The sequence below is a fragment of the Nerophis ophidion genome, linkage group LG19, assembly GCF_033978795.1.
Source record: "Nerophis ophidion isolate RoL-2023_Sa linkage group LG19, RoL_Noph_v1.0, whole genome shotgun sequence".
NCBI lineage: Eukaryota > Metazoa > Chordata > Actinopteri > Syngnathiformes > Syngnathidae > Nerophis > Nerophis ophidion.
The window spans coordinates 44834628-44862227 of record NC_084629.1 but is presented as its reverse complement, the minus strand read 5'-3'; the positions used below and the strand labels follow the sequence as shown (position 1 = coordinate 44862227).

Sequence of the window (27600 nt, the reverse complement as noted above, 5' to 3'; positions counted from 1 at the left end):
ATATAGATTTATTTATTAAAGGTAAATAGAGCAAATTGGCTATTTCTGACAATTTATTTAAGTGTGTATTAAACTGGTAGCCCTTCGCATTAATCAGTACCCAAGAAGTAGCTCCTGGTTTCAAAAAGGTTGGTGACCCCTGCTCTAGTGTGGTCCTCGTGTGAGTGTTCCTAGAAGAAGCACTCAGTTAACAATCCTCATTTAGATTAGTATTTTTATCACATGCTCTCCTGCATATGCTAACATGGTGTAATAAATTAAAAGCCTCTAAATTATCATATAAAACATGTAACAATTTAGTACATTAATTTCCCCGCCCCTAACATTATATTTAATGAAGTCCTGTGGGGAGTGCTCAGAGAGTATGGGGTATCGGACTGTTTGATTGTGGCGGTCCACTCCCTGTATGATCAGTGTCAGAGCTTGGTCCGCATTACCGGCGGTAAGTCGGACCCGTTTCCAGTGAGGGTTGGACTCCGCCAAGGCTGCCCTTTGTCACAGATTCTGTTCATAACTTATGGACAGAATTTCTAGGCGCAGTCAAGGCGTTGAGGGGATCCGGTTTGGTAGCTGCAGGATTAGGTCTCTGCTTTTTGCAGATGATGTGGTCCTGATGGCTTCTTCTGACCAGGATTTTCAGCTCTCACTGGATCGGTTCGCAGCCGAGTGTGAAGCGACCGGGATGAGAATCAGCACCTCCAAGTCCGAGTCCATGGTTCTCGCCCGGAAAAGGATGGAGTGCCATCTATGGGTTTGGGAGGAGACCCTGCCCCAAGTGGAGGAGTTCAAGTACCTCGGAGTCTTGTTCACGAGTGAGGGAAGAGTGGATCGTGAGATCGACAGGCGGATCGGTGCGGCGTCTTCAGTAATGCGGACGTTGTATCGATCCGTTGTGGTGAAGAAGGAGCTAAGCCGGAAGGCAAAGCTCTCAATTTACCGGTCGATGTACGTTCACATTCTCACCTATGGTCATAAATTTTGGGTCATGACTGAAAGGATAAGATCACGGGTACAAGCGGCCCAAATGAGTTTCCTCCCCCGGGTGGCGGGGCTCTCCCTTAGAGATAGGGTGAGAAGCTCTGCCATCCGGGTGGAGCTCAAAGTAAAGCCGTTGCTCATCCACATTGAGAGGAGCCAGATGAGGTGGTTTTGGCATCTGGTCAGGATGCCACCCGAACGCCTCCCTAGGGAGGTGTTTAGGGCACGTCCAACCGGTAGGAGGGCACGGGGAAGACCCAGGACACGTTGGGAAGACTATGGGATCCCTCGGGAAGAGCTGGACGAAGTGGCTGGGGAGAGGATAGTCTGGGCTTCGCTGCTTAGGCTGCTGCCCCCGCGACCCGACCTCGGATAAGCGGAAAAAGATGGATGGATGAATGGATGAAAATTAATTACCCAGTATTTGCAACTGTTCAAACAAACCTTTGGGAATAAAAGCAACTTTAAGAATTGTTTTGACTCAATTACGTATAATTCAACCTTGAATATAAGTAATAGTAGTAAATTCAACTTTAGAGTGCATCCGGAAAGTATTCTCAGGGCTTCACTTTTTCCATGTTTTGTTATGTATCCAAAATGGAATAAATTCATTTTTGTTCTCCAAATTCTATAGACCATCCCTCACTATAAAAATGTGAAAATAATTTGGTCAAAAATAAAAAAAGATCACATGTACATTCGTATTCACAGCTCATGCTCAATACTTTGTTGATGCACTTTTGGCAACAATTACAGCCTCAAGTCTTTTTGAATATTACACTCGTATTTTTGGGCAGTTTGCCCATTCCTTTTTGCAGCACCTCTCAAGCTCCATCAGGTTGGATGGGAAGACATGAAAGTGGTTGATTTTTGGCATTTTATTTTTCCATCTTTCATATTTGTTTTTAAAACTTTATAAGAAATACACTATATTGCCAAAAGTGTTTGGCCACCTGCCTTGACTCACATATGAACTTGAAGTGCCATCCCATTCCTAACCCATAGGGTTCAATATGATGTTGGTCCACCTTTTGCAGCTATTACAGCCTTAACTCTTCTGGGAAGGCTGTCCACAAGGTTACAAAGTATGTTTATAGGAATTTTTGAGCATTCTTCCAAAAGCACATTGGTGAGGTCACACACTGATGTTGGTCAAGAAGGCCTGGCTCTCAATCATCTCTGTTCTAATTCATCCCAAAGGTGTTCTATCGGGTTCAGGTCAGGACTCTGTGCAGGCCAGTCAAGTTCATCATGAATTGCTGGCTGTCCAGAGTTGGGACCCGGGGTGGACCACTTGTCTGTGTATCGGTTGGGGACATCTCTGCGCTGCTGACCCGTCTCCGCTTGGGATGGTCCCACTTTGGACTGGACTCTCACTATTATGTTAGATCCACTATGGACTGGACTCTCACTATTATGTTAGATCCACTATGGACTGGACTTTCACTATTATAATAAATCCACTATGGACTGGCCTCTCACTATTATGTTAGATCCACTATGGACTGGACTCTCACTATTATGGTGGTTCCACTATGGACTGGACTCTCTCACTATTATGTCGGATCTACTATGGACTGGACTTTCACTATTATGTTAGATCCACTATGGACTGGACTGTCACTATTGTGTGAGATCCACTATGGACTGGACTTTCACTATTATGTTAGATCCACTATGGACTGGACTTTCACTATTATGTTAGATCCACTATGAACTGGACTCTCAGTATTATGTTAGATCCACAATGGACTGGACTCCCACTATTATGTTAGAGCCCACTATGGACTGGACTCTCACTATTATGGTAGTTCCACTATGGACTGGACTCTCTCACTCTTATGTCAGATCCACTATGGACTGGACTTTCACTATTATGTTAGATCACCTATGAACTGGACTCTCAATATTATGTTAGAGCCCACTATGGACTGGACTCTTACTATTATGTTAGATTCATTATGGACTGGACTCTCACTATTATGTCAGATCCATTATGGACTGGACTCTCCCTATTATGTTAGATCCACTATGGACTGGACTCTCACTATTATGTTAGATCCACTATGGACTGGACTCTCACTATTATGTCAGATCCATTATGGACTGGACTCTCACTATTATGTTAGATCCACTATGGACTGGACTCTCACTATTATGTCAGATCCACTATAGACTGGAATTTCACTATTATGTTAGATCCACTATGGACTGGACTCTCAGTATTATGTTAGATCCACAATGGATTGGACTCTCACTATTATGTTAGAGCCCACTATGGCCTGGACTCTTACTATTATGTTACATTCATCATGGACTGGACTCTCACTATTATGTGAGGCCAGTCAAGTTCATCCACACCAGACTCTGTCATCCATGTCTTTATGGACCTTGCTTTGTGCACTGGTGCACAGTCATGTTGGAAAAGGAAAGGGCCCGCTCCAAACTGTTTCCACAATGTTGGGACCATGGAATTGTCCAAAATGTTTTGGTATCCTGGAGCATTCAAAGTTCCTTTCGCTGGAACTAACGGGTCAAGCCGAACTCTTGAAAAACAACCCCACACCATAATTCCTCCTCCACCAAATTTCTCATTCGGTACAATGCAGTCTGAAATCTACTGCTCTCCTGGCAACCTCCAAACCCAGACTCGTCCATCAGATTGCCAGATGGAAAAGTGTGATTCATAACTCCAGAGAACGCGTCTCCACTGCTTTAGAGTCCAGTGGCGACGTTCTTTACACCACTGCATCCCATTGGACTTGGTGATGTATGGCTTAGATGCAGTTGCTCGGCCATAGAAACCCATTCCATGAAGGTAGGTAGGTCTTAATTGTCATTGCAACAAGTGCAACAAAACTTTGTTTTCAGCACAAACCTGTTCAAGATTAGACAAACAAACAATATACAGGGGTACAGAACAAGAACGCTGATGAGTCGCCATAAGGCGCCCAGTAAAAGATTGGAAAAAAGTAAACGCTGGGGAAGGATGAGTAAAAAAATACAATGCAGACTGGGCTCCTAAGGGGGCCCAGTTCGGAGTGAGAAAAAACCTCCATAGCAAAGCGCATATACATATTACAACATACATCTCGAGATATCTAGCAACAGAGGGAAGGTAGTTCAAGGTAATGGTGGTAGGTCGCAGCTCTCAGGTGCTGACCATCCATTCATTACCCCTACGGGATTTGCGTCGAGGGTGTTGGATTGGGGGACAGGGGGGTGTATGTGTGGCGTATATATTTTTTTTTGTGGATGGATGTGTGTGTGTGTATAAGCCCATAGTGTGTCTCTGTTCCACGGCCTTGATGTATTTTCCGTCGCTGGTCCAAAGTTCACAACAACAGGTGTGTTTCCATGAGAGACAAAAAAAGGGAGTTTGTTGTGTCTTTGCTTGCAGTGATCTTAGGGAGAGTCTCGAAGCCAGGAAAACAATCCAAGTTAAAAAGATTTGAATGCGAGTGAAAATAATATTAGCTTTTCACTCTAAAATTGTCTATGACTGGCCCTCAAAACTGCGGGGTAGACATCCATCCATCCATCCATTTTCTACCGCTTATTCCCTTTTGGAGTTGCGGGGGGCGCTGGTGCCTATCTCAGCGACAATCGGGCGGAAGGCGGGGTACACCCTGGACAAGTCGCCACCTCATCGCAGGGCCAACACAGATAGACAGACAACATTCACACTCACATTCACACACTAGGGACCATTTAGTGTTGCCAATCAACCTATCCCCAGGTGCATGTCTTTGGAGGTGGGAGGAAGCCGGAGTACCCGGAGGGAACCCACGCATTCACGGGGAGAACATGCAAACTCCACACAGAAAGATCCCGAGCCTGGATTTGAACCCAGGACTGCAGGACCTTCGTATTGTGAGGCAGACGCACTAACCCCTCTGCCACCGTGAAGCCCGCGCGGGGTAGACAGTCCGATGTAATCCACAGTTCTTCCCGCATCCTCCAATCATTTGTGGCAGCTTTGGGGTACTTTGAAGACTGCCAGCAACTTCCAATTTGTTGACAAACCAGAGCAACGCTTACTCCAATCAGAAGATGTCCTGATATAGGTGGATATCTTCACGTCCTCAACAGAAAAGGGTCGCCAGGCACGCGGCACTCCTTCTTCTCCCAAGAGTCCGTTGTGTGTCCAGCAACAACCCCTTCGTCACGACAGCAGGTTCCCCTAAACCCAAGAGCTTGTCAATTTTGTTGAGGCCAGTTAAATAGTTCCAATGGTTAGATCTGGAGAGCAGTGCAAAAAGTTAAAGACAAGACAAAACAAAGAAGCAAGCAGGAGAGATAAGGGAGAGGAAAGGGGAACGTCCACCCTCGGTGAGTCCCAGATAGAAAAAGGTGCTCTGTGTACTGTACGTGGGCTAATTGGAAGGTCACATGAAGTTCGGAGCTCTGTAGCAACTGACTGTGCAGAAAGTCGGCGACCTCTTTGCACTATGCGCTTCAGCATCTGCTGACCCCTCTCTTGTCAGTTTACGTAGCCTACCACTTGGTGGCTGAGTTGCTGTTGTTCCCAAACTCTTCCATTTTCATATAATAAAGCCGACTGTTGATTTAGGAATAGATTAGATAGTACTTTATCTAATCTATTCCTAAATCAAATATTTAAGAGCGAGGACATTTGACGACTGGATTTGTTGCACAGGTGGCATCCTATGACGCTGGAAATGACTGAGAGCGGCCCATTCCGTCACAAACGTTTGTAGAAACAGTCTCCATGGCTAAGTGCGTGATTGTACACACCTGTGGCCGGGCTAAGTGATTAGGACACCTGATTCTGATCATTTGGATGGGTGGCCAAATACTTTTGGCAATATAGTGTACATTCACTCCGTAGCGTTCTAGCTTGTGTGCACTACCTTTCTGAGACTCTTATTTTGTTAGTGTAGGCAGGATGTAGCAGCAGTGATGACAGGAACTGTGCGGTCGGTCTTTAGGTTTTTGATGACACGTGCCGCGAGAGAGTGTCTGAAATAAAAAAAGTGTTTCTCGTCTTCCTGTCAGCCGTTTTTTTCTTCACACTGAGCTCGCAGCACCCGACGTCAAGATCTTCAGGTGCTGCGAATGTCAATCAAGTGACGAAAGTGACGTCATCGTGAAGATTGCTGATCGCTAATTTTAAGGACTTTTTTTAATGCCTGGCTGGCGATCAACTGGCACACTTTCCGTGATCAACTGGTAGCTCGCAATCGACGGAATTGGGCGCCACTGCTGTAACATAACGTGGTAAAAAGTGAAGTGCTGTGAATACTTTCTGTGTGCACTGTATTAATTTTGAGCCAAATATGTACAGTTGTGATCAAAATTATTCAACCCCCACACAATTTTGGTGTTTTAGCAAGTGGGACATTTATTCCGTATTTTGTTTATAGTCATATCAAATAAAGATGTGTCAAATAGACGAATGCAACTTAAATTGTAACACTGTATTTTACAAAATACCAAAAAAGGACATTTTTCTTAATATCTCATTGACAAAATTATTCAACCCCTTGAAGATCATCACTCTTAAGAACAGAATTTGATTAAGGTCTATTCAATCAGGTGTTGAAAACACCTGTAGATGTGATTAGAACCATAACGAGCAACAATTAAACTGATTGAAAAAGACTGTGACGCTCAGGTTCTTGTAGATGGTCAATGGTGTTTTTTGCAACATGGTGAAGTCCAGGGAGTGGTCAAAGAAGTCAAGAGAGGAGCTAATTTCTCTTCATAAGAAAGGATATGGATATAAGAAAATACCAAAGACATTACACATTCCAAGAGACACAGTTGGGAGTATAATTCGCAAGTTTAAAGCTAAAGGCACAGTGGAAACACTACCTGGGCGTGGTAGAAAGAGGATGCTGTGTGCGTACAGTGGTGAAAAACCCCCGGGTAACAGCTGAGGAACTACAACAGGACATTGCAAAGGGGGGAACGCAGGTTTCGTCCCAGACAATAAGGCGCGCACTACGAGAAGAAGGCCTATCCCAGGCGCACCCCACTTCTGACTACCAGGCACAAGAAAAAATTGACTCCAGTATGCCAAAAATCATCTGGACAAACCCCAAAGGTTTTGGGAAACTGTTCTATGGAGTGATGAGACAAAAGTGGAACTCCTTGGGCCTATGAATCAATGTTATGTCTGGAGGAGAAAAAATTAAGCTTACAAAGAGAAGAACACCTTGCCTACTGTTAAGCATGGTGGGTGGGGGGGTCAATCATGCTCTGGGGCTGTTTCTCTGCCTCAGGTACCAGGAATCTCCAGCGCGTTCAAGGCATTATGAATTCTATTTCCTAGCAGGATATATTAGCTGCAAATGTCATGAAGTCAGTGACAAAGCTGAGGCTTGGGAGGTGTTGGACCTTCCAACAGGACAAGGATCCCAAGCATACCTCCAAATCAACATCAGAGTGGTTGCAGAAGAAGGGCTGGAAGACTCTGGAGTGGCCTTCACAGTCACCAGACCTAAATCCTATAGAAAAGCTGTGGTGGGACTTGAAGAAGGCAGTTGCAGCACGCAAGCCCAAGAATATGAATGAACTGGAGGCCTTTGCCCAAGAGGAATGGGCTAAAATACCTGTAGATGCTTGCAAGAAGCTTATGTATCACCTTTGAAGGATGTCATTACTGCCAAAGGGGGTTCTACTAAGTACTAAAGATGCAGGGAACTAGGGGGTTGAATCATTTTGTCAATGAGATATTTTTTAGACCAGTTGATCTGCCGTTTCTTTTCTTTTTCTTCTATGTCCCACTCTCCTTTGTGGAGGGAGTCCGGTCCGATCCGGTGGCCATGTACTGCTCGCCTGTGTATCGGCTGGGGACATCTCTGCGCTGCTGATCAGCCTCCGCTTGGGATGGTTTCCTGCTGGCTCCGCTGTGAACGGGACTCTCGCTGCTGTGTTGGATCCGCTTTGGACAGGACTCTCGCGACTGTGTTGGATTGGACTCTCGCGACTGTGTTGGATCCATTATGGATTTATCTTTCACAGTATCATGTTCTCATATGTTCTCATAGTCATCAGTATCATCAGTATCACAGTATCATGTTCTCATAGTCATCATTGTCACCGACGTCCCACTGGGTCATTATTGTCACCGATGTCCCACTGGGTGTGAGTTTTCCTTGCCAGAGGATGTCGTAGTGGTTTGTGCAGCCCTTTGAGACACTAGTGATTTAGGGCTATATAAGTAAACATTGATTGATTGATATTAAGAAACATGTCCTTTTTTGGTATTTTGTAAAATACAGTGTTACAATTGAAGTGGCATTTGTCTATTTGACACATCTTTATTTGATATGACTATAAACAAAATACGGAATAAATGTCCCACTTGCTAAAACGCCAAAATTGTGTGGGGGTTGAATAATTTTGATCACAACTGTATTTTTCCAATTATGTTTTGAATATCAGTGAAATACCTTGCATACTGCAAGGTATTTCAACCGTTTGATTGGTCAGCTTTTTCTTAAAATTAACTTTAAAGCTCCTGTTTTGTTTTCTAACTGTTCCTTGTTAACACAAGTTAAAACATGTTCTTTTCAAGCAGGTCGCATATGTGTGAGTAACGGGGGGGGGGAATAAAACCTCTCACTCGCTTTGGGCACCGCTGTTTTGCATGCACATATATCTAGACCCCAAATATAATCCGACTCGTCTTTTTCAGACGGTTTTATATTAGAGTCTTAGATTTGGGTCAATACAGTTTTATTGCAGTAGTGAAACAGTCAGACATTTTTCTCTTAGTGTGTGGTTATTATGTTTCAATTGAGTCGGCTTGAGGAAAGGGGAAAGGTAATTTACAGAGTTCCACCGGAAATGTCCCTGGTTACCAAACAGAACATAATCCGGAAATATGGCTCCAATAAAAACTTTGGCGGCCTTAATCATTTTTACCAAATAACTTCATGCAGAGAGGATATACGCACGTAATATAATGTACTCTCTACAAACTAAATTAAATGTAGATCTGATTTTATGTATGTTGTATGACATCAGATTATTGCAGTTTATCAAATTTTTTTAAGATATTAACTAAAGCAGTGTTTCTGTACAGTTATGGTCAAATTTATACATTTTTGTGTGCCTTGTAGTTTTGCAGTGTTTAAACAAGGCCGCATCCTCCTGGCCGATGACATGGGCCTAGGGAAGACTGTGCAGGCAATCTGCATTGCTTCCTATTACAGGAAGGAGTGGCCTGTACTGGTGGTGGCTCCTTCCTCTGTACGCTTCACCTGGGCGCAGGTACGAATAACCCCAGATCCAACTAAACTACAGTGTATTATTGTTTTGGACAGTTGTTGATCCCGAAAAACAACACAATATCTGTGCTTCTTGTACCATTGTCTTGACACAGGCCTTTCAACGCTGGCTGCCCTCGTTGAGTCCTGACAGTATCAATGTGGTGGTGAAGGCCAAAGACAACCTGAGGGCAGGGCTTGTCAACATCATCAGCTACGATCTCCTGAGCAGGACGGACAAACAGCTGCCAGGGAGTCACTTTGACATTCTCATCATGGTAAGTTTCAGTTGTTCTATCAAAGCTACGTGTGTTCATCTTAATGAGTCAAATTAAAAATAATAATTAGTATTTTTTTGCTTTTTATGCAGGATGAATCTCACTTTCTAAAGAACATGAAGACAGCTCGTTGTAAAGCTGCCTTGCCGCTACTAAAGGTGCTTTTTTTCATATCTCCGTTCATATAAATGACATATATTTAACTCAGGGGTCTCAAACTCAATTTACCTGGGGGCCACTGGATGCAGAAACTGGGTGAGGCTGGGCCGCAAGAAAAGATTAAAAAAAAAAAAATCTAACAATCACTTTTTAATGAATTCACCTTCTTTGAATGGCTTTCCCGCCCTAGCAACATACTTTCCAACTCTAGCGGTCTTTCCTGGGAACACCCGAATATCAGTGCCCCTCCCGATAATCTCCTAGGTCAATCATTCTCCTTGTTTTCACCCGGACAACAATATTAAGGGCGTGCCGTTATTGTTCTGCCATTAGCGTCCTCTACAACCTGTCGTCTCATCCCCTTTTCCACCATACAAACAGTGTGCCACCCCAGTCACATATTGTATGAGGCCTCTGCAGATCCACGGAAGGGACTGCTAGACCTACTTGATCAACAGCCATACAGGTCACACTGAGGGTGGCCGTATAAACAACTTTATCACGGTTACAAATATGCGCCACACTGTGAACCCACACCAAACAAGATTGACAAACACATTTTGGGAGAAAATCCGCACCGTAACACAACAGAACAAATACCCATAATCCAATGCAGCCCTAACTCTTCTGGGCTACAATAGGGGGCGGGGTTGGGGGTGGGGGGTATATTGTATATGTATATGTGTGTATATATATATATATATATATATATATATATATATACACATATAGGGCTTCACGGTGGCAGAGGGGTTAGTGCGTCTGCCTCACAATACGAAGGTCCTGCAGTCCTGGGTTCAAATCCAGGCTCGGGATCTTTCTGTGTGGAGTTTGCATGTTCTCCCCGTGAATGCGTGGGTTCCCTCCGGGTACTCCGGCTTCCTCCCACTTCCAAAGACATGCACCTGGGGATAGGTTGATTGGCAACACTAAATTGGCCCTAGTGTGTGAATGTGAGTGTGAATGTTGTCTGTCTATCTGTGTTGGCCCTGCGATGAGGTGGCGACTTGTCCAGGGTGTACCCCGCCTTCCGCCCGATTGTAGCTGAGATAGGCGCCCGCGACCCCGTAAGGGAATAAGCGGTAGGAAATGGATGGGATGGATATGTATATATATATATATGATGTGTATGTATATTTTTAACATAAAAAAATGGTGTTATATTTTAGTTAATACAGTAATGTAATTACAAATAGTAATTGTTTATTGATTTATTATACCAATTTTGCATGGGCATTTTAATACATAGTAATTAGTTCTTATATTATTCTTGTAATGGAAATCTTGTATATATATATATATATATATATATATATATTGTATGAACTTGTAATGCTGCTTAGAAAATGTGTGCTTTTTTCAGTCTCATTTTACAGATTAATTTCTTGACTTATATCTTTTGTCTTCATTGCCCTCACCCCCCCAGAAAGCCAAGCGAGTCATTCTCCTGTCAGGGACCCCTGCCATGTCCAGACCTTCTGAGCTCTACACCCAGATATTGGCCGTCAAACCGTCACTCTTCCCACGCTTCCACGAGTTTGGGCTGCGCTACTGTGATGCCAAACAGGTATCTACGAGTACACATCCAGCGATAGAGCTGAACTTTGTAGGAACCAATTAAATACTTTCCATCTCTCTTCGGCAGTCGACTTGGGGTTGGGATTACTCTGGCTCCTCCCATCTCAGCGAACTAAAACTGCTCCTGTCTGAGTCTTTGATGCTGCGGCGGCTCAAGTCCGACGTTCTCTCCCAGCTTCCTTCCAAACAACGCAAAGTTGTCACGGTAACCATCGATGGGGTCAGCAACCGCATCAGAGCAGCTCTTTCAGCTGCGGCCTTGCGGTTATCAGAGGGACGCAATAATGTGAGTAAAACATGACAATCATTGAAGATGCCACCAATTATTTTATTTGCTGCAATATTTTCTCCACAAGCAACAAACATTTTATTTTTCCATTTCAGAAAAGGGAGGAAAAAGAAGCCCTCCTTATTTTCTATAACCACACAGCTGAAGCGAAGCTACAAGCCATTATGTATGTACTCACTTTCAAAATATTTAATTGTGATCTGGGAGGTTTTGTAACATTACTGTACGGACAAAAATAGTGAGACACAACTTTTAATCAATAAGACGTAAAGCAAGAGCACATTGTTCTCATTTTGTTCAATTCCATGCTTCCAAAGAGTAAAGTCCCTTAAGGCAGTGGTTCTCAACCATTTTTTCAGTGATGTACCCCCTGTGAACATTTTTTTTAACTCAAGTACCCCCTAATCAGAGCAAAGCATTTGGGTTAAAAAAAAGAGATAAATCTGTTTCTGATTTATTAAATTTAATTTAATATGTAATATTTCTAGGCGCAGTCAAGGCGTTGAGGGGTTCCGGTTAGGTGACCGCAGGATTAGGTCTCTGCTTTTTGCAGATGATGTGGTCCTGATTGCTTCATCTGACCGGGATCTTCAGCTCTTACTGGATCGGTTTGCAGCCGAGTGTGAAGCGACCGGAATGAGAATCAGCACCTCCAAGTCCGAGTCCATGGTTCTCGCCCGGAAAAGGGTGGCATGCCGTCTCCGGGTTGGGGAGGAGACCCTGCCCCAAGTGGAGGAGTTCAAGTACCTGGGAGTCTTGTTCACGAGTGAGGGAAGAGTGGATCGTGAGATCGACAGGCGGATCGGTGCGGCGTCTTCAGTAATGCGGACGTTGTACCGATCCGTTGTGGTGAAGAAGGAGCTGAGCCGGAAGGCAAAGCTCTCAATTTACCGGTCGATCTACGTTCCCATCCTCACCTATGGTCATGAGCTTTGGGTCATGACCGAAAGGATAAAATCACGGGTACAAGCGGCCCAAATGAGTTTCCAGGTCTCTCCCTTAGAGATAGGGTGAGAAGCTCTGTCATCCGGGAGGAACTCAAAGTAAAGCCGCTGCTCCTTCACATGGAGAGGAGCCAGATGAGGTGGTTCGGGCATCTGGTCAGGATGCCACCCGAACGCCTCCCTAGGGAGGTGTTTAGGGCACGTCCAACCGGTAGGAGGCCACGGGGAAGACCCAGGACACGTTGGGAAGACTATGTCTCCCGGCTGGCCTGGGAACGCCTCGGGATCCCCCGGGAAGAGCTAGACGAAGTGGCTGGAGAGAGGGAAGTCTGGGTTTCCCTGCTTAGGTTGTTGCCCCCGCGACCCGACCTCGGATAAGCGGAAGAAGATGGATGGATAAATTTAATTAATTTAATAACAGTGCAAAATATTGCTCATTTGTATTGGTCTTTCTTGAACTATTTGGAAAAAAGATTTCTACACATAGAAGTAATCATCAACTTAAAGTGCCCTCTTTGGGGATTGTAATAGAGATCCATCTGGATTCATGAACTTCATTCTAAACATTTCTTCACCAAAAAATAAATATTTAATATCAATATTTATGGAACGTAATTCCAAAAGCCGGTTTAGTTTTTTTCCCTCGGGAGAACCAGCGCACTTGTGTGTGCAGCAGCAGTTGCGTGTGTTCATCTCCCATATTTTCACAGAGGCGACGAAACAGACGTGAATTAAGTGGCATTGATTTTATAAAGTTGACTACTTTGACGCTGTCGTTTTAAACGTCATGAACCACAGGGATAATTTTCCTGGACGCCAATGCCTCCCTGTGTCTGACACAGTGAGTCCACTTCATGTCGGGGTTTTCTTTTTTAGTGCGTGCAATCAGTCCTCTCATGCCGCTGCATTTGTGCAGATGTTGCTACAGGACTTCCAACTGATACTATTCTCAGAGAAGAAAGTGTTGACAATGTCAAAAATGTCCTCTCCTGTTGTTCTCCCCTCTAATGTTATACAAAAAAAGTATGTGCTCATAAATATCGTCAGTATCGATGTATCTGACAAAACCTACAAGTTTAGCATTTCCACTAATATCTGTGGATTCACCCAGCTGGAGAGAAAATGAGTCGCTAAGTTTTCCAACAACTTGCTCAACAATGTCTTTTCCCAGTTTATCTACTCTCCGGCAAACAGAGTCATTTGATAAAAGGCACATTCTTTATTTTCCCCGCTGCGTTTTTTTTTTTTTTTTGTCCTGTCCAGCTTCTTAGGCCAATCATATAGTTCAGTGGTCCCCAACCTTTTTGTATCCGCGGACCGGTCAACGCTTAATAATTTGTCCCGCGGCCCGGGGGGGGTGTCCTTTTTTTTTCCTTTTTTTTCTTTTTTTCTTCTTTGTCATGAAAAAGGGACGTTTTTGTCATGAAAAATTTAGGTTTTTGTGGTTGGTGCACTAATTGTAAGTGTATATTGTGTTTTTTATGTTGATTTAATAAAAAATATATATATATATTTTTATTTATTTTTTTTTTTCAATAAAAATTCTTCTGCGGCCCGGTACCAATCGGGCCACGCCGCGGCCCGGTGGTTGGGGACCACTGGTATAGTTGATGTAGATGCCCATATCGGCTGTTCAGATTTACTTTACAAAAGAGAAGTGTAGGATACTTCTCTTGTTGCCTTATTTGAATTTGAATTTATTAAATGTATTTATATTATCATTTGGTGCAGCCGGGCCGGAGCAGGAGGGGATAGAAAGAGAAAAAAAGGAAGACAGAGGGGGAAATTGTGGGGACAAGAGGGGGATTAGACAGAGAGACAAAAACAACAGCAGCAAACACAACAAAAACAACAATAGAACAACACAAGCACATACGATATGTACAAATATGATTGTAAAAGTGATAGCAAAGAAGCAGTTAGTGAAAAAAAAAAATAATAATATAGAAATGACAATGACCATTTTTACACTACAAATAGAGCAATACAAATACCAATGGAAGAATCATGAACAATACCAATAGTTTACCTCTATTATCAACAATACAGTTGTTCAAATGCAACAATACGTATACACAATGATAACTAGAAAGATAAATAAAAAAAGGAATACCGAAAGATGGAGGGGAAGAGAGAGAGACAACCTATATTAATGTCCGCTGCGTTTTTATCCAGTATTGTCTCGACCAGCACTACAGCGGCTGGAATTATTAGCTCTTCAGCGATAATGAACGGCTTTTTGGCTTTAGCAACAAGCAAAGACACCACGTAAGAAGCCTCCAGGGCTTTGGCTGATATTGTGGACGCCTTTCGCATCTTGCCTTGTGATGTCCTGAATTTATTTAGTCTCCTCTTAATGCCTTAGGGGTGTTACAACTCAAAGCCGTAAATCCCATTAACACATATTCTTCGGAATACTGCCGGCTCTGGTTTGGCCTTCTTTGGCACATGTTCCTCCTCGTTTTCAGCTGCATTACTGCTACGCTTTAACCACGCCTCCATTGTTTTCTACACGATAGTTGATTGACAGTTGGTGCCGTGCGACACCGCCAGGTAGGATCAAACCATCATGGCATGGGGAGGACACTCTGGGTTTATGGCAATTAATGGAATAGCCTACTACTTGATTTGATGTTCAGTTTATGAACTTACATTCATACTTTGTTGAAGTGTTATTGTTACTATTTTTATAATATTTTAAAAAAAATTCACGTACCCCCTGGCATACCATCAAGTACCCCCAGGGGTACGCGTACCCCCATTTGAGAAACACTGCCTTAAGGCATGCTTGGATGAGTTTGGTGTGAATAAACACTTGTCTTACACATTCAGTATGTTCTAGGGATGTCCCGATCCAGGTTTTTGCACTTCCGATCCGATACCGATATAGTTTTTGCACTTCCGATCCGATACCGATACTGGCCGATACTGGCCTATCCGAGCATGTATTGAAGTTTAAAGTTATTTAGCCTACTTAGTTGTCATATTCATGTTGAAAAGGGTTTTAGTACTCTTGATAACAACTAGCCAGCTGAATTAGGTGAGTTTGAATAATACACAATAATTGGTATTCAAGGATACACACAAAGTAGAAATGGCATCATTAAACAGTAAAAAAATGAACAGTATAAAGTGCAAATAATGCTGTAAACATTATTAAAAAAAGCAAAACACACAAACAACCTGAGTGGGATAAAATGTCTATAACTCAGTATCAATACTTGCTTTTGAACAAGTGTTAACTTAAAAAAAGTATATATATCTACACACTCCCTTCAATTGTTTGCCCCAGTCAGGAGGGGGCAAACAATTGAAGTCCAAGGATAATGGGGAGATTCTTTCTAACAAAGACGAACACTTCAACATGCTCAGGTGTCAGCCTGCTCCTGTGTTCATCCATGATGTGTGCTAAAAAGCCTCTCACCCTCAAGCCATTAAAATGTCTTACAACTTTACCACCTCGCTTGACTTTATTGTGGCATGTTTTGCACTCCACCTCTTCATCTTTTTCGTTTTGTAGGGTAAAATAATCCCACACAGCTGACATTTTTACCGTCACTTTTAATTCACATGGCCGTCTTAAGGGTTAGAACACGGACCTTTGGATGTGTTGAAGGTGTGCTGGAAAATGCGGAACGGAGCATAGGGAGCAGCAGAAGAGTGGAACGTATTTTTTAAATTGATGCATTGGAAAACACGGACCGGATTTTTTTTATAAAAACTGGATCTGGATCGGCATTTTCCCATGCCTTGCTGATACGCATTTTTTGGCAAATATCGGCGGTTGATCCGATCCAAATATCGGATCGGGACAACCCTAGTATGTTCATCAAGTGTGGATGATGATGTGTTGAGAAATCATTTTTTGTACCTTTTAATAGGGAATACATCACTGACATCTTGGAGTGTGGGAGGGAAAAGTTCCTAGTGTTCGCCCATCATAAGTTGGTGTTGGATCACATTACAAACGAACTTGTTAAAAAGGTGAGTTCAACTTTGCACTTTTCTACCACTTCTTTTCTTTTAATATGTCCTGTCCAGTCACTCAGGCAAATCATATTGTTCATGCAGATGCTCATTTTGAGGGCCCACGTTTCTACCTATAAAATACGTACATAGGTTAACTAAAGGAGGTCAGCATTGCTTGCAGCAGATAGTTTGGATCTCAATCTAAGGACTTACGAATACAGCTGCAATAACAATACCACTAAAGCAGGGGTGCCCACACTTTTTCTGCAGGAGAGCTACTTTTCAATTGACCAACTCGAGGGGATCTACCTCATTTATATATATCATTTATATTTATTTATTTATGAAAGAGACATTTTTGTAAACAAGTTAAATGTGTTTAATGATAATACAAGCATGTGTAACACATATAGATGTCTTTCTTTCACAAAGACAAGAATATAAGTTGGTGTATTACCTGATTCTGATGACTTGCATTGATTGGAATCAGACAGTAATGATGATAACGCCCACATTTTCAAATGGAGGAGAAAAAAAGTTGTCCTTTCTGTACAATACCACATGAAAGTGGTTGGTTTTTGGCATCTAATTCATCCAGCTTCCATACACTTTACAAGAAAAACATCGGCGGCAAATTCCGTAGCTTGCTTGATTGACATTCACGGCACCCGAGGGTCTTGTAAGATGACGCTGGCTGCTGCCAGTTCATTATTATGAAAAAATGACAGAGAGGAAGGCGAGAAACACTTTTTATTTCAACAGACTTTCGCGCCGTCCCTTCCGTCAAAACTCTAAAGGCCGACTGCACATTTCCTATCTTCACAATAAAAGCCCTGCTTCATGCTGCCTGCGCTAACAAAATAAGAGTCTCGGAAAGCTGGCGTGCGCAAGTGATGTGCACGCCAGCTTTCTGAGGGATCGCTTGAGCACGCCAGTTTTCCGAGACTCTGTATTTAGTTAGCGCAGGCAGCATGAAGCAGGGCGTTTATTGTGAAGATAGGAAATGTGCAGTCGGCCTTTAGAGTTTTGACGGAAGGTACGGCACGAGAGTCTGTTGAAATAAAAAGTGTTTCTCGCCTTCCTCTTGGTCATATTTTCATAATAATGATCTTGCAGCAGCCAGCGTCATCTCACAAGACCCTCCGGTACCGTGAATGTCATTTAAGTGACGTCTTGGTGAAGGTTGATGATCACTAATTTTTAGGTCTATTTTTTTAAAAGCCTGGCTGGAGATGGACTGACACACCCCCCATGGTCGACTGGTAGCTCGCGATCGACGTAATGGGCACCCCTGCACTAAAGTAATCCATTGCAGTAGCAGTACCCAATTGTCTTATTGGGGCTTCTTGGAGAAAATCAAACATGCTTATTTTCAGTTTGAGGTTCATCCATCCCATTAACCTACACTGTAGACGGAATTTTCCAACAATGTCTGAACACATTAAATATTGAGTAGCTCTGGACAGTAAAAACACTCTAATGCTAATGTAATCTTCCACCTTATAGAGAAGTACTAAGACCATGCTGAAAAGGACAAAAACAATTTATAAACTTACCAAAAAAAAGCAAGTCATGAATAATGTTGAAATTTTGTAGCAGTAAATGGGATAGGTTATGCATAAAAAAGTAGTCATTTTTAAAAACCATGAATTGATTAACGTGGACCCCGACTTAAACAAGTTGAAAAACGTATTGGGGTGTTACCATTTAGTGGTCAATTGTACGGAATATGTACTGAACTGTGCAATCTACTAATAAAAGTATCAATCAATCAAAAAAAAGACGGTATTTTTCACAACTAGCAAGTATATTGAATAAAAATTGCTTCCCAACCTGAAACGTTTGTGTACCGTTCAGGTTGTCTTCTTGCAGGGAGCGCGTGCATACACGTAAAAGTAGGGCTGGGCGATATACTCGATATATCGCTGGTTTGTCTCTGTGCGATATAGAAAATGACTATATCTTGATATTCGAGGATACCTTCTCACGCAGTTGCTTTTAGCTGCTGGCATTACACTACAGCAGGGGTAGGGAACCTATGGCTCGGGAGCCAGATGTGGCTCTTTTGATGACTGCATCTGGCTCTCTGATAAATCTGAGCTGACGTTGCTTAACACGATAAGTAATGAATAATTCCACTTGTAATCATAGTGTTGAAAATAATCAATCATCATCAATCAATGTTTACTTATATAGCCCTAAAGCACTAGTGTCTCAAAGGGCTGCACAAACAACCACGACATCCTCGGTAGGCCCACATAAGGGCAAGGAAAACTCACACCCAGTGGGACATCGGTGACAATAATGACCCAGTGGGACGTCGGTGACAATGATGACTATGAGAACCTTGGAGAGGAAGAAAGCAATGGATGTCGAGCGGGTCTAACATGATACTGTGAAAGTTCAATCCACAATGGATCCAACACAGTCGCGAGAGTCCAGTCCAAAGCGGATCCAACACAGCAGCGAGAGTCCCGTTCACAGCGGAGCCAGCAGGAAACCATCCCAAGCGGAGGCGGATCAGCAGCGCAGAGATGTCCCCAGCCGATACACAGGTATGCAGTACATGGCCACCGGATCGGACCGGACCCCTTCACAAGGGAGAGTGGGACATAGAAGAAAAAGAAAAGAAACGGCAGATCAACTGGTCTAAAAAGGGAGTCTATTTAAAGGCTAGAGTATACAAATGAGTATACAAATGAGTTTTAAGGTGAGACTTAAATGCTTCTACTGATAATAATGAAAATAATGTTCAAAATATAAATTATTCTCATTCATTTTTAATCCGTCCATCCTTTTTGCTACCGCACCTGTTCAAGAAGTTGCGTCAATGGTAAGAAGTTATTTATTTATTATTGGTTAGTGTGGGGTTTGCCCTCCTGGGGGTTTTTCAGACCACCAAGCACTGACATGAGAGCCTGTTTCAGGGTACAATATTGTTTTATTTTTCAGAAAATATCTCAGTTGTTTTCCAGCAATTGTATTTCCAGCCCCAACCCCAACCTTCCTCCTGGCTGCTGCTTATAACAGAGCGACAGGTGATTAGATAACAAGGCCCAGGTGGGCCATCTACGCACCTGTTGCTGCAGGCCTGCAGGCCCGCAGGCCACGCCCCCTCCACAGTTCGCTTCAGAATAACAATGTTATTTCAAAGAATAAGAGACTTATTATACTCTAGAAATGTTGGTTTTACTTAAAAATGCACGCGTTTAGTTGTGTTCAGTGTTAAAAAAAATATTGTATGGCTCTTACGGAAATATATTTCAAAATATTTGGCTTTTTGGCTCTCTCAGCCAAAAAGGTTCCCGACCCCTGCACTACAGCGTCTTCTCGCTCTTTGTTGTCTGGCCTTCTCACAGACAGCAAGCGCACCTTCTTACATACGTCACATACGTATACGCCCTCGCGGAGCAGAGAGGTAGCAGCATGGGTAACGTTAGCTGTGATGCTAGCGGAGCCGTGCGACTGGTAATACGAGAGAGAGAAGGTGCGAATCTGGTAAGAAATGAAGGAAGAATTAATTCCTAAGAAAAAAAGCAAGGGGTCCATTGTGTGGCGGTGGTTTGGCTTCAAGTGGGAATATGTCGAACAGACAACCGTAATTTGTCAAGTGTGGGGCAAAAGCGTTGCTACAAAAAGTAGCATTACTGCTAATATGTGGCATCATTTGAAAAGTCACCTGCTAGAGAATGAAGAGTGCTTACTCCGCATGTCAACATCTCCATTCGGTTTCACACGCCCACACCATCAAAATGCCGAGGCAAACATTTCCAGATCAGCGCCAAATGGAAAAAAATAGTCAACAACAAAGGAGATAATGTCCGCAGGAACCTACCACATAGCGAAGGACATACACTATTGGATTTCCTATTATGCAGCTCATTTTTATTTGACAATTATTGAAATATCTTGTGTGACATCATGCACAAAAGTGCACTTTATTTGTTTTAAACTATTGTAGTGGCGTTCTGTACAAAAAGCGCACTTTAATTTAGTGTTGTTTTGATATGTCATCTTAGTGACATCATGCACAAAAGTGCACTAATCGCTTGTTTTAAAATGTCTCTGACAATCTTGCACTTTCTCTTTTGGAAATGACATGAATGTTTGTGTGTGTGGGCTTCACGGTGGCAGAGGGGTTAGTGCGTCTGCCTCACAATACTTTCCTGCAGTCCTGGGTTCAGATCCAGGCTCGGGATCTTTCTGTATTGAGTTTGCATGTTCTCCCCGTGACTGCGTGGGTTCCCTCCGGGTACTCCGGCTTCCTCCCACTTCCAAAGACATGCACCTGGGGATAGGTTGATTGGCAACACTAAATTGGCCCTAGTGTGTGAATGTGAGTGTGAATGTTGTCTGTCTATCTGTGTTGGCCCTGTGATGAGGTGGCGACTTGTCCAGGGTGTACCCCGCCTTCCGCCCGATTGTAGCTGAGATAAGTTTTTGGGAGTTATAATTGACTATAAATTATATAAAAACAAAAATACCAAAAACACTTGGTGTTTTGTATAAAACTAAAGAATTACTTAATTATAATTCTTTGTTAACAATTTATTATACTTTGATACTTCCATACATGACATACTGTGTAGAACTCTGGGGAACCGCTTTTAAAACCATAATTAATGATATTGTTTTGCTGCAAAAAAAAAAGCAGGATATTATGACCATACCCATCCATTATTTGTTAAATCAAAACTTATGAAATTTCAAGATATTGTTTATTGTAAAATAAACACAGATAATGTTCAAAGCCAAAATAAATACTCTTCCAGAAGGAATTCAAAAATACTTCTCTCTACAGACCAGCAAATACAATCTGAGAGATGAATCTAAGTTTATTTGACCAAAAGCAAGACTAGTTGTTAAACGTAGATGTTTATCTGTTCTCGGTGTTAATTTGTGGAATTCTGTTGGTAAAGAAATAAAAATGAGTGACTCAGTATTTAATTTCAAAAAGAACATGTCACAATGTATTTTAAAAAGTTATGTGAACTAGAAATGTATGTTTGTTTGATTAAATGTTGTATTTAGAAGGTATGTATGTTTATTTATTTACCAAAAAGTGCATGTGTGTAAGTACATATTTTTGTATTATTTGTTAAAGGGCAACTCAAATGTAAATGCTGAATGACTATATTACAAAATTATTAGAAAAGGTAACTTAATTGAATGTAAAAAATGGTATGTTGGGCATATAAGCTTTTTTGCTTCTGCCTGTTTCAGTCATGTTATTCATTTTTGAATCGTGATCTATGTTTGAATATGTTTTTGTTAGACTGAAAATAAACTGAACTGAACTGAAATAAAATAAAAGATAGGCGCCAGCGCCCCCCGCGACCCTGAAGGGGAATAAGCGGTAGAAAATGGATGGATTGATAGATAGATGGATGAATGTTTGTGCCACTGCTTGATAAATACAGTTTTGGTCAATTTACTTAGTTGGGATTTCCTTCTCTGCATGAAAGATTAAAAGTAGCATATATAAGAATGTTTTAATGTAGACACATAGAATCAATCAATCAATCAATCAATGTTTATTTATATAGCCCCAAATCACAAATGTCTCAAAGGACTGCACAAATCATTACGACTACAACATCCTCGGAAGAACCCACAAAAGGGCAAGGAAAACTCACACCCAGTGGGCAGGGAGAATTCACATCCAGTGGGACGCCAGTGACAATGATGACTATGAGAAACCTTGGAGAGGACCTCAAATGTGGGCAACCCCCCCCTCTAGGGGACCGAAAGCAATGGATGTGGAGCGGGTCTAACATGATACTGTGAAAGTTCAATCCACAGTGGCTCCAACACAGCCGCGAGAGTTCAGTTCAAAGCGGATCCAAGACAGCAGCGAGAGTCCCGTCCACAGGAAACCATCTCAAGCGGATCAGCAGCGTAGAGATGTCCCCAACCGATACAGGCGAGCGGTCCATCCTGGGTCCCGACTCTGGACAGCCAGTACTTCATCCATGGTCATCGGACCGGACCCCCTCCACAAGGCAGGGGGGGACATAGGAGAAAGAAAAGAAGTGGCAGATCAACTGGTCTAAAAAGGAGGTCTATTTAAAGGCTAGAGTATACAGATGAGTTTTAAGGTGAGACTTAAATGCTTCTACTGAGGTAGCATCTCGAACTGTTACCGGGAGGGCATTCCAGAGTACTGGAGCCCGAACGGAAAACGCTCTATAGCCCGCAGACTTTTTTTGGGCTCTAGGAATCACTAATAAGCCGGAGTCTTTTGAACGCAGATTTCTTGCCGGGACATATGGTACAATACAATCGGCAAGATAGGATGGAGCTAGACCGTGTAGTATTTTGTACGTAAGTAGTAAAACCTTAAAGTCACATCTTAAGTGCACAGGAAGCCAGTGCAGGTGAGCCAGTATAGGTATATATGTATGTATATATGTATATAAAGGTATATACAGTATAGGTATATATGTATGTATATATGTATATAAAGGTATATACAGTATAGGTATATATGTATGTATATATGTATATAAAGGTATATACAGTATAGGTATATATGTATGTATATATGTATATAAAGGTATATACAGTACAGGCGTAATGTGATCAAACTTTCTTGTTCTTGTCAAAAGTCTAGCAGCCGCATTTTGTACCAACTGTAATCTTTTAATGCTAGACATGGGGAGACCCGAAAATAATACGTTACAGTAATCGAGACGAGACGTAACAAACGCATGGATAATGATCTCAGCGTCTTTAGTGGACAAAATGGAGCGAATTTTAGCGATATTACGGAGATGAAAGAAGGCCGTTTTAGTAACGCTTTTAATGTGTGACTCAAAGGAGAGAGTTGGGTCGAAGATAATACCCAGATTCTTTACCGAGTCACCTTGTTTTATTATTTGGTTGTCAAATGTTAAAGTTGTATTATTAAATAGAGGTCGGTGTCTAGCAGAATCATCATACTGCTGTGATTATATGTATCAAGTGTTAATTCAAGGCTAAGGCAAAATATCGTGATATATATCGTGTATCGTGACATGGCCTAAAAATATCGAGATATTAAAAAAAGGCCTTATTGCACAGCTCTACATAAAAGCATTTTCACAGAAGCAACTAACAATTTGCAGTCATGTTGTTGTTACGACAGAATATACATTCATTGAATGGCAACTAACGTTAGCTAGCCACATTGCAAATTTTTTTTGCTAACAACACACAAAGCTAATGTTACGCAATGGTCCGAGTTAGGTCGTTATGTGCTAAAATGTGTTAGAAGGTGGGATGTAATGCTTGAAACACATTAGAAAGTTAGCACCCTTCCAGGCATCCCTGCAAAGGTTGCAAACCGCCCCTTTTAATAAGATCCGTCAGTGTTAGCTCTAATTTGCGTCAACAGGATGTCGGTTTTATTCGCATTGACGGGAGTACGCCATCGAGTGAGCGCCAGCTGCTGTGCGACAAGTTTCAGTATTCTAACCAGACCTGCGTGGCCGTGCTGTCCATCACCGCCGCAAACATGGGCCTGACCCTGCACGCCGCCGACCTTGTGATATTTGCAGAGCTTTTCTGGAATCCTGGGGTAAGATGGAGTTCAACTTCACAGATGTTCTTTTTGCTCTCGTCATTGAATACTTTTTCAACGCAGGTTCTGGTCCAAGCTGAAGACAGAGTGCATCGCATCGGTCAAACCAATAATGTGAACATTCACTATTTGGTTGCTATGGGAACAGCTGATGATCACCTATGGTATGTTTGGACAACCACCAGCATTCTTTGTAGTTCTCAACAGTGTGTTTGGTAAAGGGTTGTGTAGAGTTTGCTTCTCCGCTTGTTGCAGGCCAATGATCCAAACAAAAATGAAAGTGTTGGAGCAGATTGGTCTTTCAGAGTCCAACCTCGATTCCAATGCAGTGGCGGCTGAATTCCACTCGAAGGTAACCAAATACACACTTTTACATACTTTATGAATTTCAGCGATATACAGAGAAGTGTGAAGCATGGCCGCTCATCCAGAAGGTGGCAGCAGCTTTTTAGAAATAAATAAATCTCAGTTATCTCAAAGTCAGACTTAAAGGCCTACTAAAACCCACTACTCGCGACCACGCAGTCTGATAGTTTATATATCAATGATGAAATATTAACATTGCAACACATGCCAATACGGGCTTTTTAGTTGACTAAATTGCAATTTTAAATTTCGCGCGAAGTGTCCTGTTGAAAACGTCGGTAAGATGACACGTGCCCGTGACGTCTCGGGTTGTAGCGGACATTTTTTTCCAGCCCGATCCAAGCTATAAGTAGTCAGCTTTAATCGCATAATTACACAGTATTCTGGATATCTGTGTTGCTGAATATTTAGCAATTTGTTCAATTAATAATGGAGACGTCAAAGAAGAAAGATGTAGGTGGGAAGCGGTGTATTGCAGCTGCCTTTAGCAACACAAACACAGCCGGTGTTTCCTTGTTTACATTCTCAAAGGTGAAGCTTTACTATGGAACAGAGCGGTCAAGCGAACATGTCAACCGGCAGGTTTCGGTGAGAAAATTGTGGTAATAAGTCGGCTCTTACCGTAGACATGAGCGGAGCTTGCGTCCTCCTGCAGCTGCGGACTCTCTTGCCTCCTCCCACCGGAGACACTGGCGGTCACCACACCCGTGGCCACACCCCTCCGACTTTCAGGTACCATATAATCTCACTAAAACACTAGTAACACAATAAGCAAATAAGGGATTTTCCAGAATTATCCTAGTAAATCTCATTCCGGTCCGGTCCGACCGGAATGAGAATCAGCACCTCCAAGTCCGAGTCTATGGTTCTCGCCCGGAAAAGGGTGGAGTGCCATCTCCGGGTTGGGGAGGAGACCCTGCCCCAAGTGGAGGAGTTCAAGTACCTAGGAGTCTTGTTCACGAGTGGGGGAAGAGTGGATCGTGAGATCGACAGGCGGATCGGTGCGGCGTCTTCAGTAATGCGGACGTTGTACCGATCCGTTGTGGTGAAGAAGGAGCTAAGCCGGAAGGCAAGGCTCTCAATTTACCGGTCGATCTACGTTCCCATCCTCACCTATGGTCATGAGCTTTGGGTCATGACCGAAAGGATAAGATCACGGGTACAAGCGGCCGAAATGAGTTTGCTCCGCCGAGTGGCGGGGCTCTCCCTTAGAGATAGGGTGAGAAGCTCTGTCATCCGGGAGGAACTCAAAGTAAAGCCGCTGCTCCTCCACATCGAGAGGAGCCAGATGAGGTGGTTCGGGCATCTGGTCAGGATGCCACCCAAACGCCTCCCTAGGGATGTGTTTAGGGCACGTCCAGCTGGTAGGAGGCCACGGGAAAGACCCAGGACACGTTGGGAAGACTATGTCTCCCGGCTGGCCTGGGAACGCCTCGGGATCCCCCGGGAAGAGCTAGACGAAGTGGCTGGAGATAGGGAAGTCTGGGCTTCCCTGCTTAGGCTGTTGCCCCCGCGACCCGACCTCGGATAAGCGGAAGATGATGGATGGATTGATGGATCCTAGTAAATGTGTCTAATAACATCAGAATTTTTTATTTTTTTCCAGTCCTTCACTCTCACTATCCTCATCCACGAATCTTTCATCCTCGCTCAAATTAGTGGGGAAATCGTCGCTTTCTCGGTCCGAATCGCTCTCGCTGGTGGTGGCCATGATTATAAACAATGTGAGGATGTGAGGAGCTCCACAACCCGTGACGTCACGCGCACATCGTCTGCTACTTCCGGTACAGGCAAGGCTTTTTTATTAGCGACCAAAAGTTGCGAACTTTATCGTCGATGTTCTCTACTAAATCCTTTCAGCAAAAATATGGCAATATCGCGAAATGATCAAGTATGACACATAGAATGGACCTGCTATCCCCGTTTAAATGAGAAAATCTCATTTCAGTAGGCCTTTAAATGTTTAGTTCCTTCTGTGAGAGAGTAAACAAAGTCTGGGTGAGATAGAAACTACTCTAAATATGAATTAGTAAATCAATTTTAGGGGCTAAGTTCTCGGTTTACTGAGCTATCTACATTCTTACTCTCACCTATGGTCCTGAAGTGTGGGTCATGACCGAAAGAATAAGATTGTGGATACAAGCGGCCAAAATGAGTTTCCTCAGAAGGGTGACTGGCATCTCCCTTCGAGATAAGGTGAGAAGTTCAGTCACCAGAGAGAGACTCAGAATAGAGCCGCTGCTCCTTCGCTTGGAAAGAAACCAGCTTAGGTGCCTCACGAGCGTCTCCCTAAGGAGGTCCTCGTTGCAATTCCCACTGGGAGGAGACCCCGCAGTAGGCCAAGGACCAGATGGGAGGTTTACATCTCCTCTCTGACCTGTGAACGGTTCGGGCTCCTCCAGGAGCACTGCAAAAAGTCAGTGTTCAAAAACAAGGAAAACTTATACAAAAATGAGGGGTATTTTATTTGAACTAAGCAAAATTATCTGAAAATAGAACAAGAAAATTCGGCTTGTCAAGACTTTCCAAAACAAGTAAAATTAGCTAACCTCAATGAACCCAAAAATACCTTAAAATAAGTATATTCTCACTAATAACAAGTGCACTTTTCTTCGTAGGAAAAAAAACGAGACCTATTTGCTCAATATGTTGAAAAACAAATGAAGTAAATTCTAGTAACGTTATTTTTGACATAATGATATGCACTCGGCATGACATTTCTTGAAACCAGGAAACTTAAACTAAAAACTAGTTTATTGTTCTTAATGGAAAGGCAACAAGGCAACCGTTTTTTACTTTTGGGGTTTCCTAGCCGTCTAAAAATGCATTTTTCCATGGATAACATGACATCATTGTGCCAAGTGCGTGCTCTTTCAGTCAATTAGTGCGCATATATACAGCTTGGCTCCCAGTCCAAAAAAATTGTTATTGTAATTTTGAAGAATTTATCTGAATGTGCATGAACCTTTTCTGTTCAAAATTGTTAGAAATGTTAAATGGTTAAATATTAACTGTCAGTTTACTGTACTGTGCCAACTGTACTACAATATGAGTACGTAGTTTCTATTGTTTCATTGACAACATAACAGCAAAGTCCATTTGGCTGTCATCTGTTTTAATTATGAGACACAATTATCTCAATTTGCATGAACCTTTTCTGTTCAAAATTGTTAGAAATGTTAAATGGTTAAATATCAACTGTCAGTTTACTGTACTGTGCCAACTGTACTACTATAGG

The 27600-nt window shown here is 42.7% G+C and overlaps 1 protein-coding gene across 1 annotated transcript in view; it reads left to right on the top strand.

Annotated features, from left to right (window-relative positions):
* Positions 1–27600, top strand: part of smarcal1 (SWI/SNF related, matrix associated, actin dependent regulator of chromatin, subfamily a-like 1) — a 42054-nt gene that overhangs the window by 11369 nt on the left and 3085 nt on the right. Inside the window, exons 7-16 of the mRNA XM_061880094.1 lie at positions 9072–9222; positions 9335–9496; positions 9589–9654; positions 11082–11222; positions 11301–11519; positions 11618–11688; positions 16348–16450; positions 23811–23993; positions 24060–24160; positions 24252–24348. Coding sequence (XP_061736078.1) covers positions 9072–9222; positions 9335–9496; positions 9589–9654; positions 11082–11222; positions 11301–11519; positions 11618–11688; positions 16348–16450; positions 23811–23993; positions 24060–24160; positions 24252–24348 — 1294 coding nt within the window. The remainder of the gene's footprint in view (positions 1–9071; positions 9223–9334; positions 9497–9588; positions 9655–11081; positions 11223–11300; positions 11520–11617; positions 11689–16347; positions 16451–23810; positions 23994–24059; positions 24161–24251; positions 24349–27600) is intronic.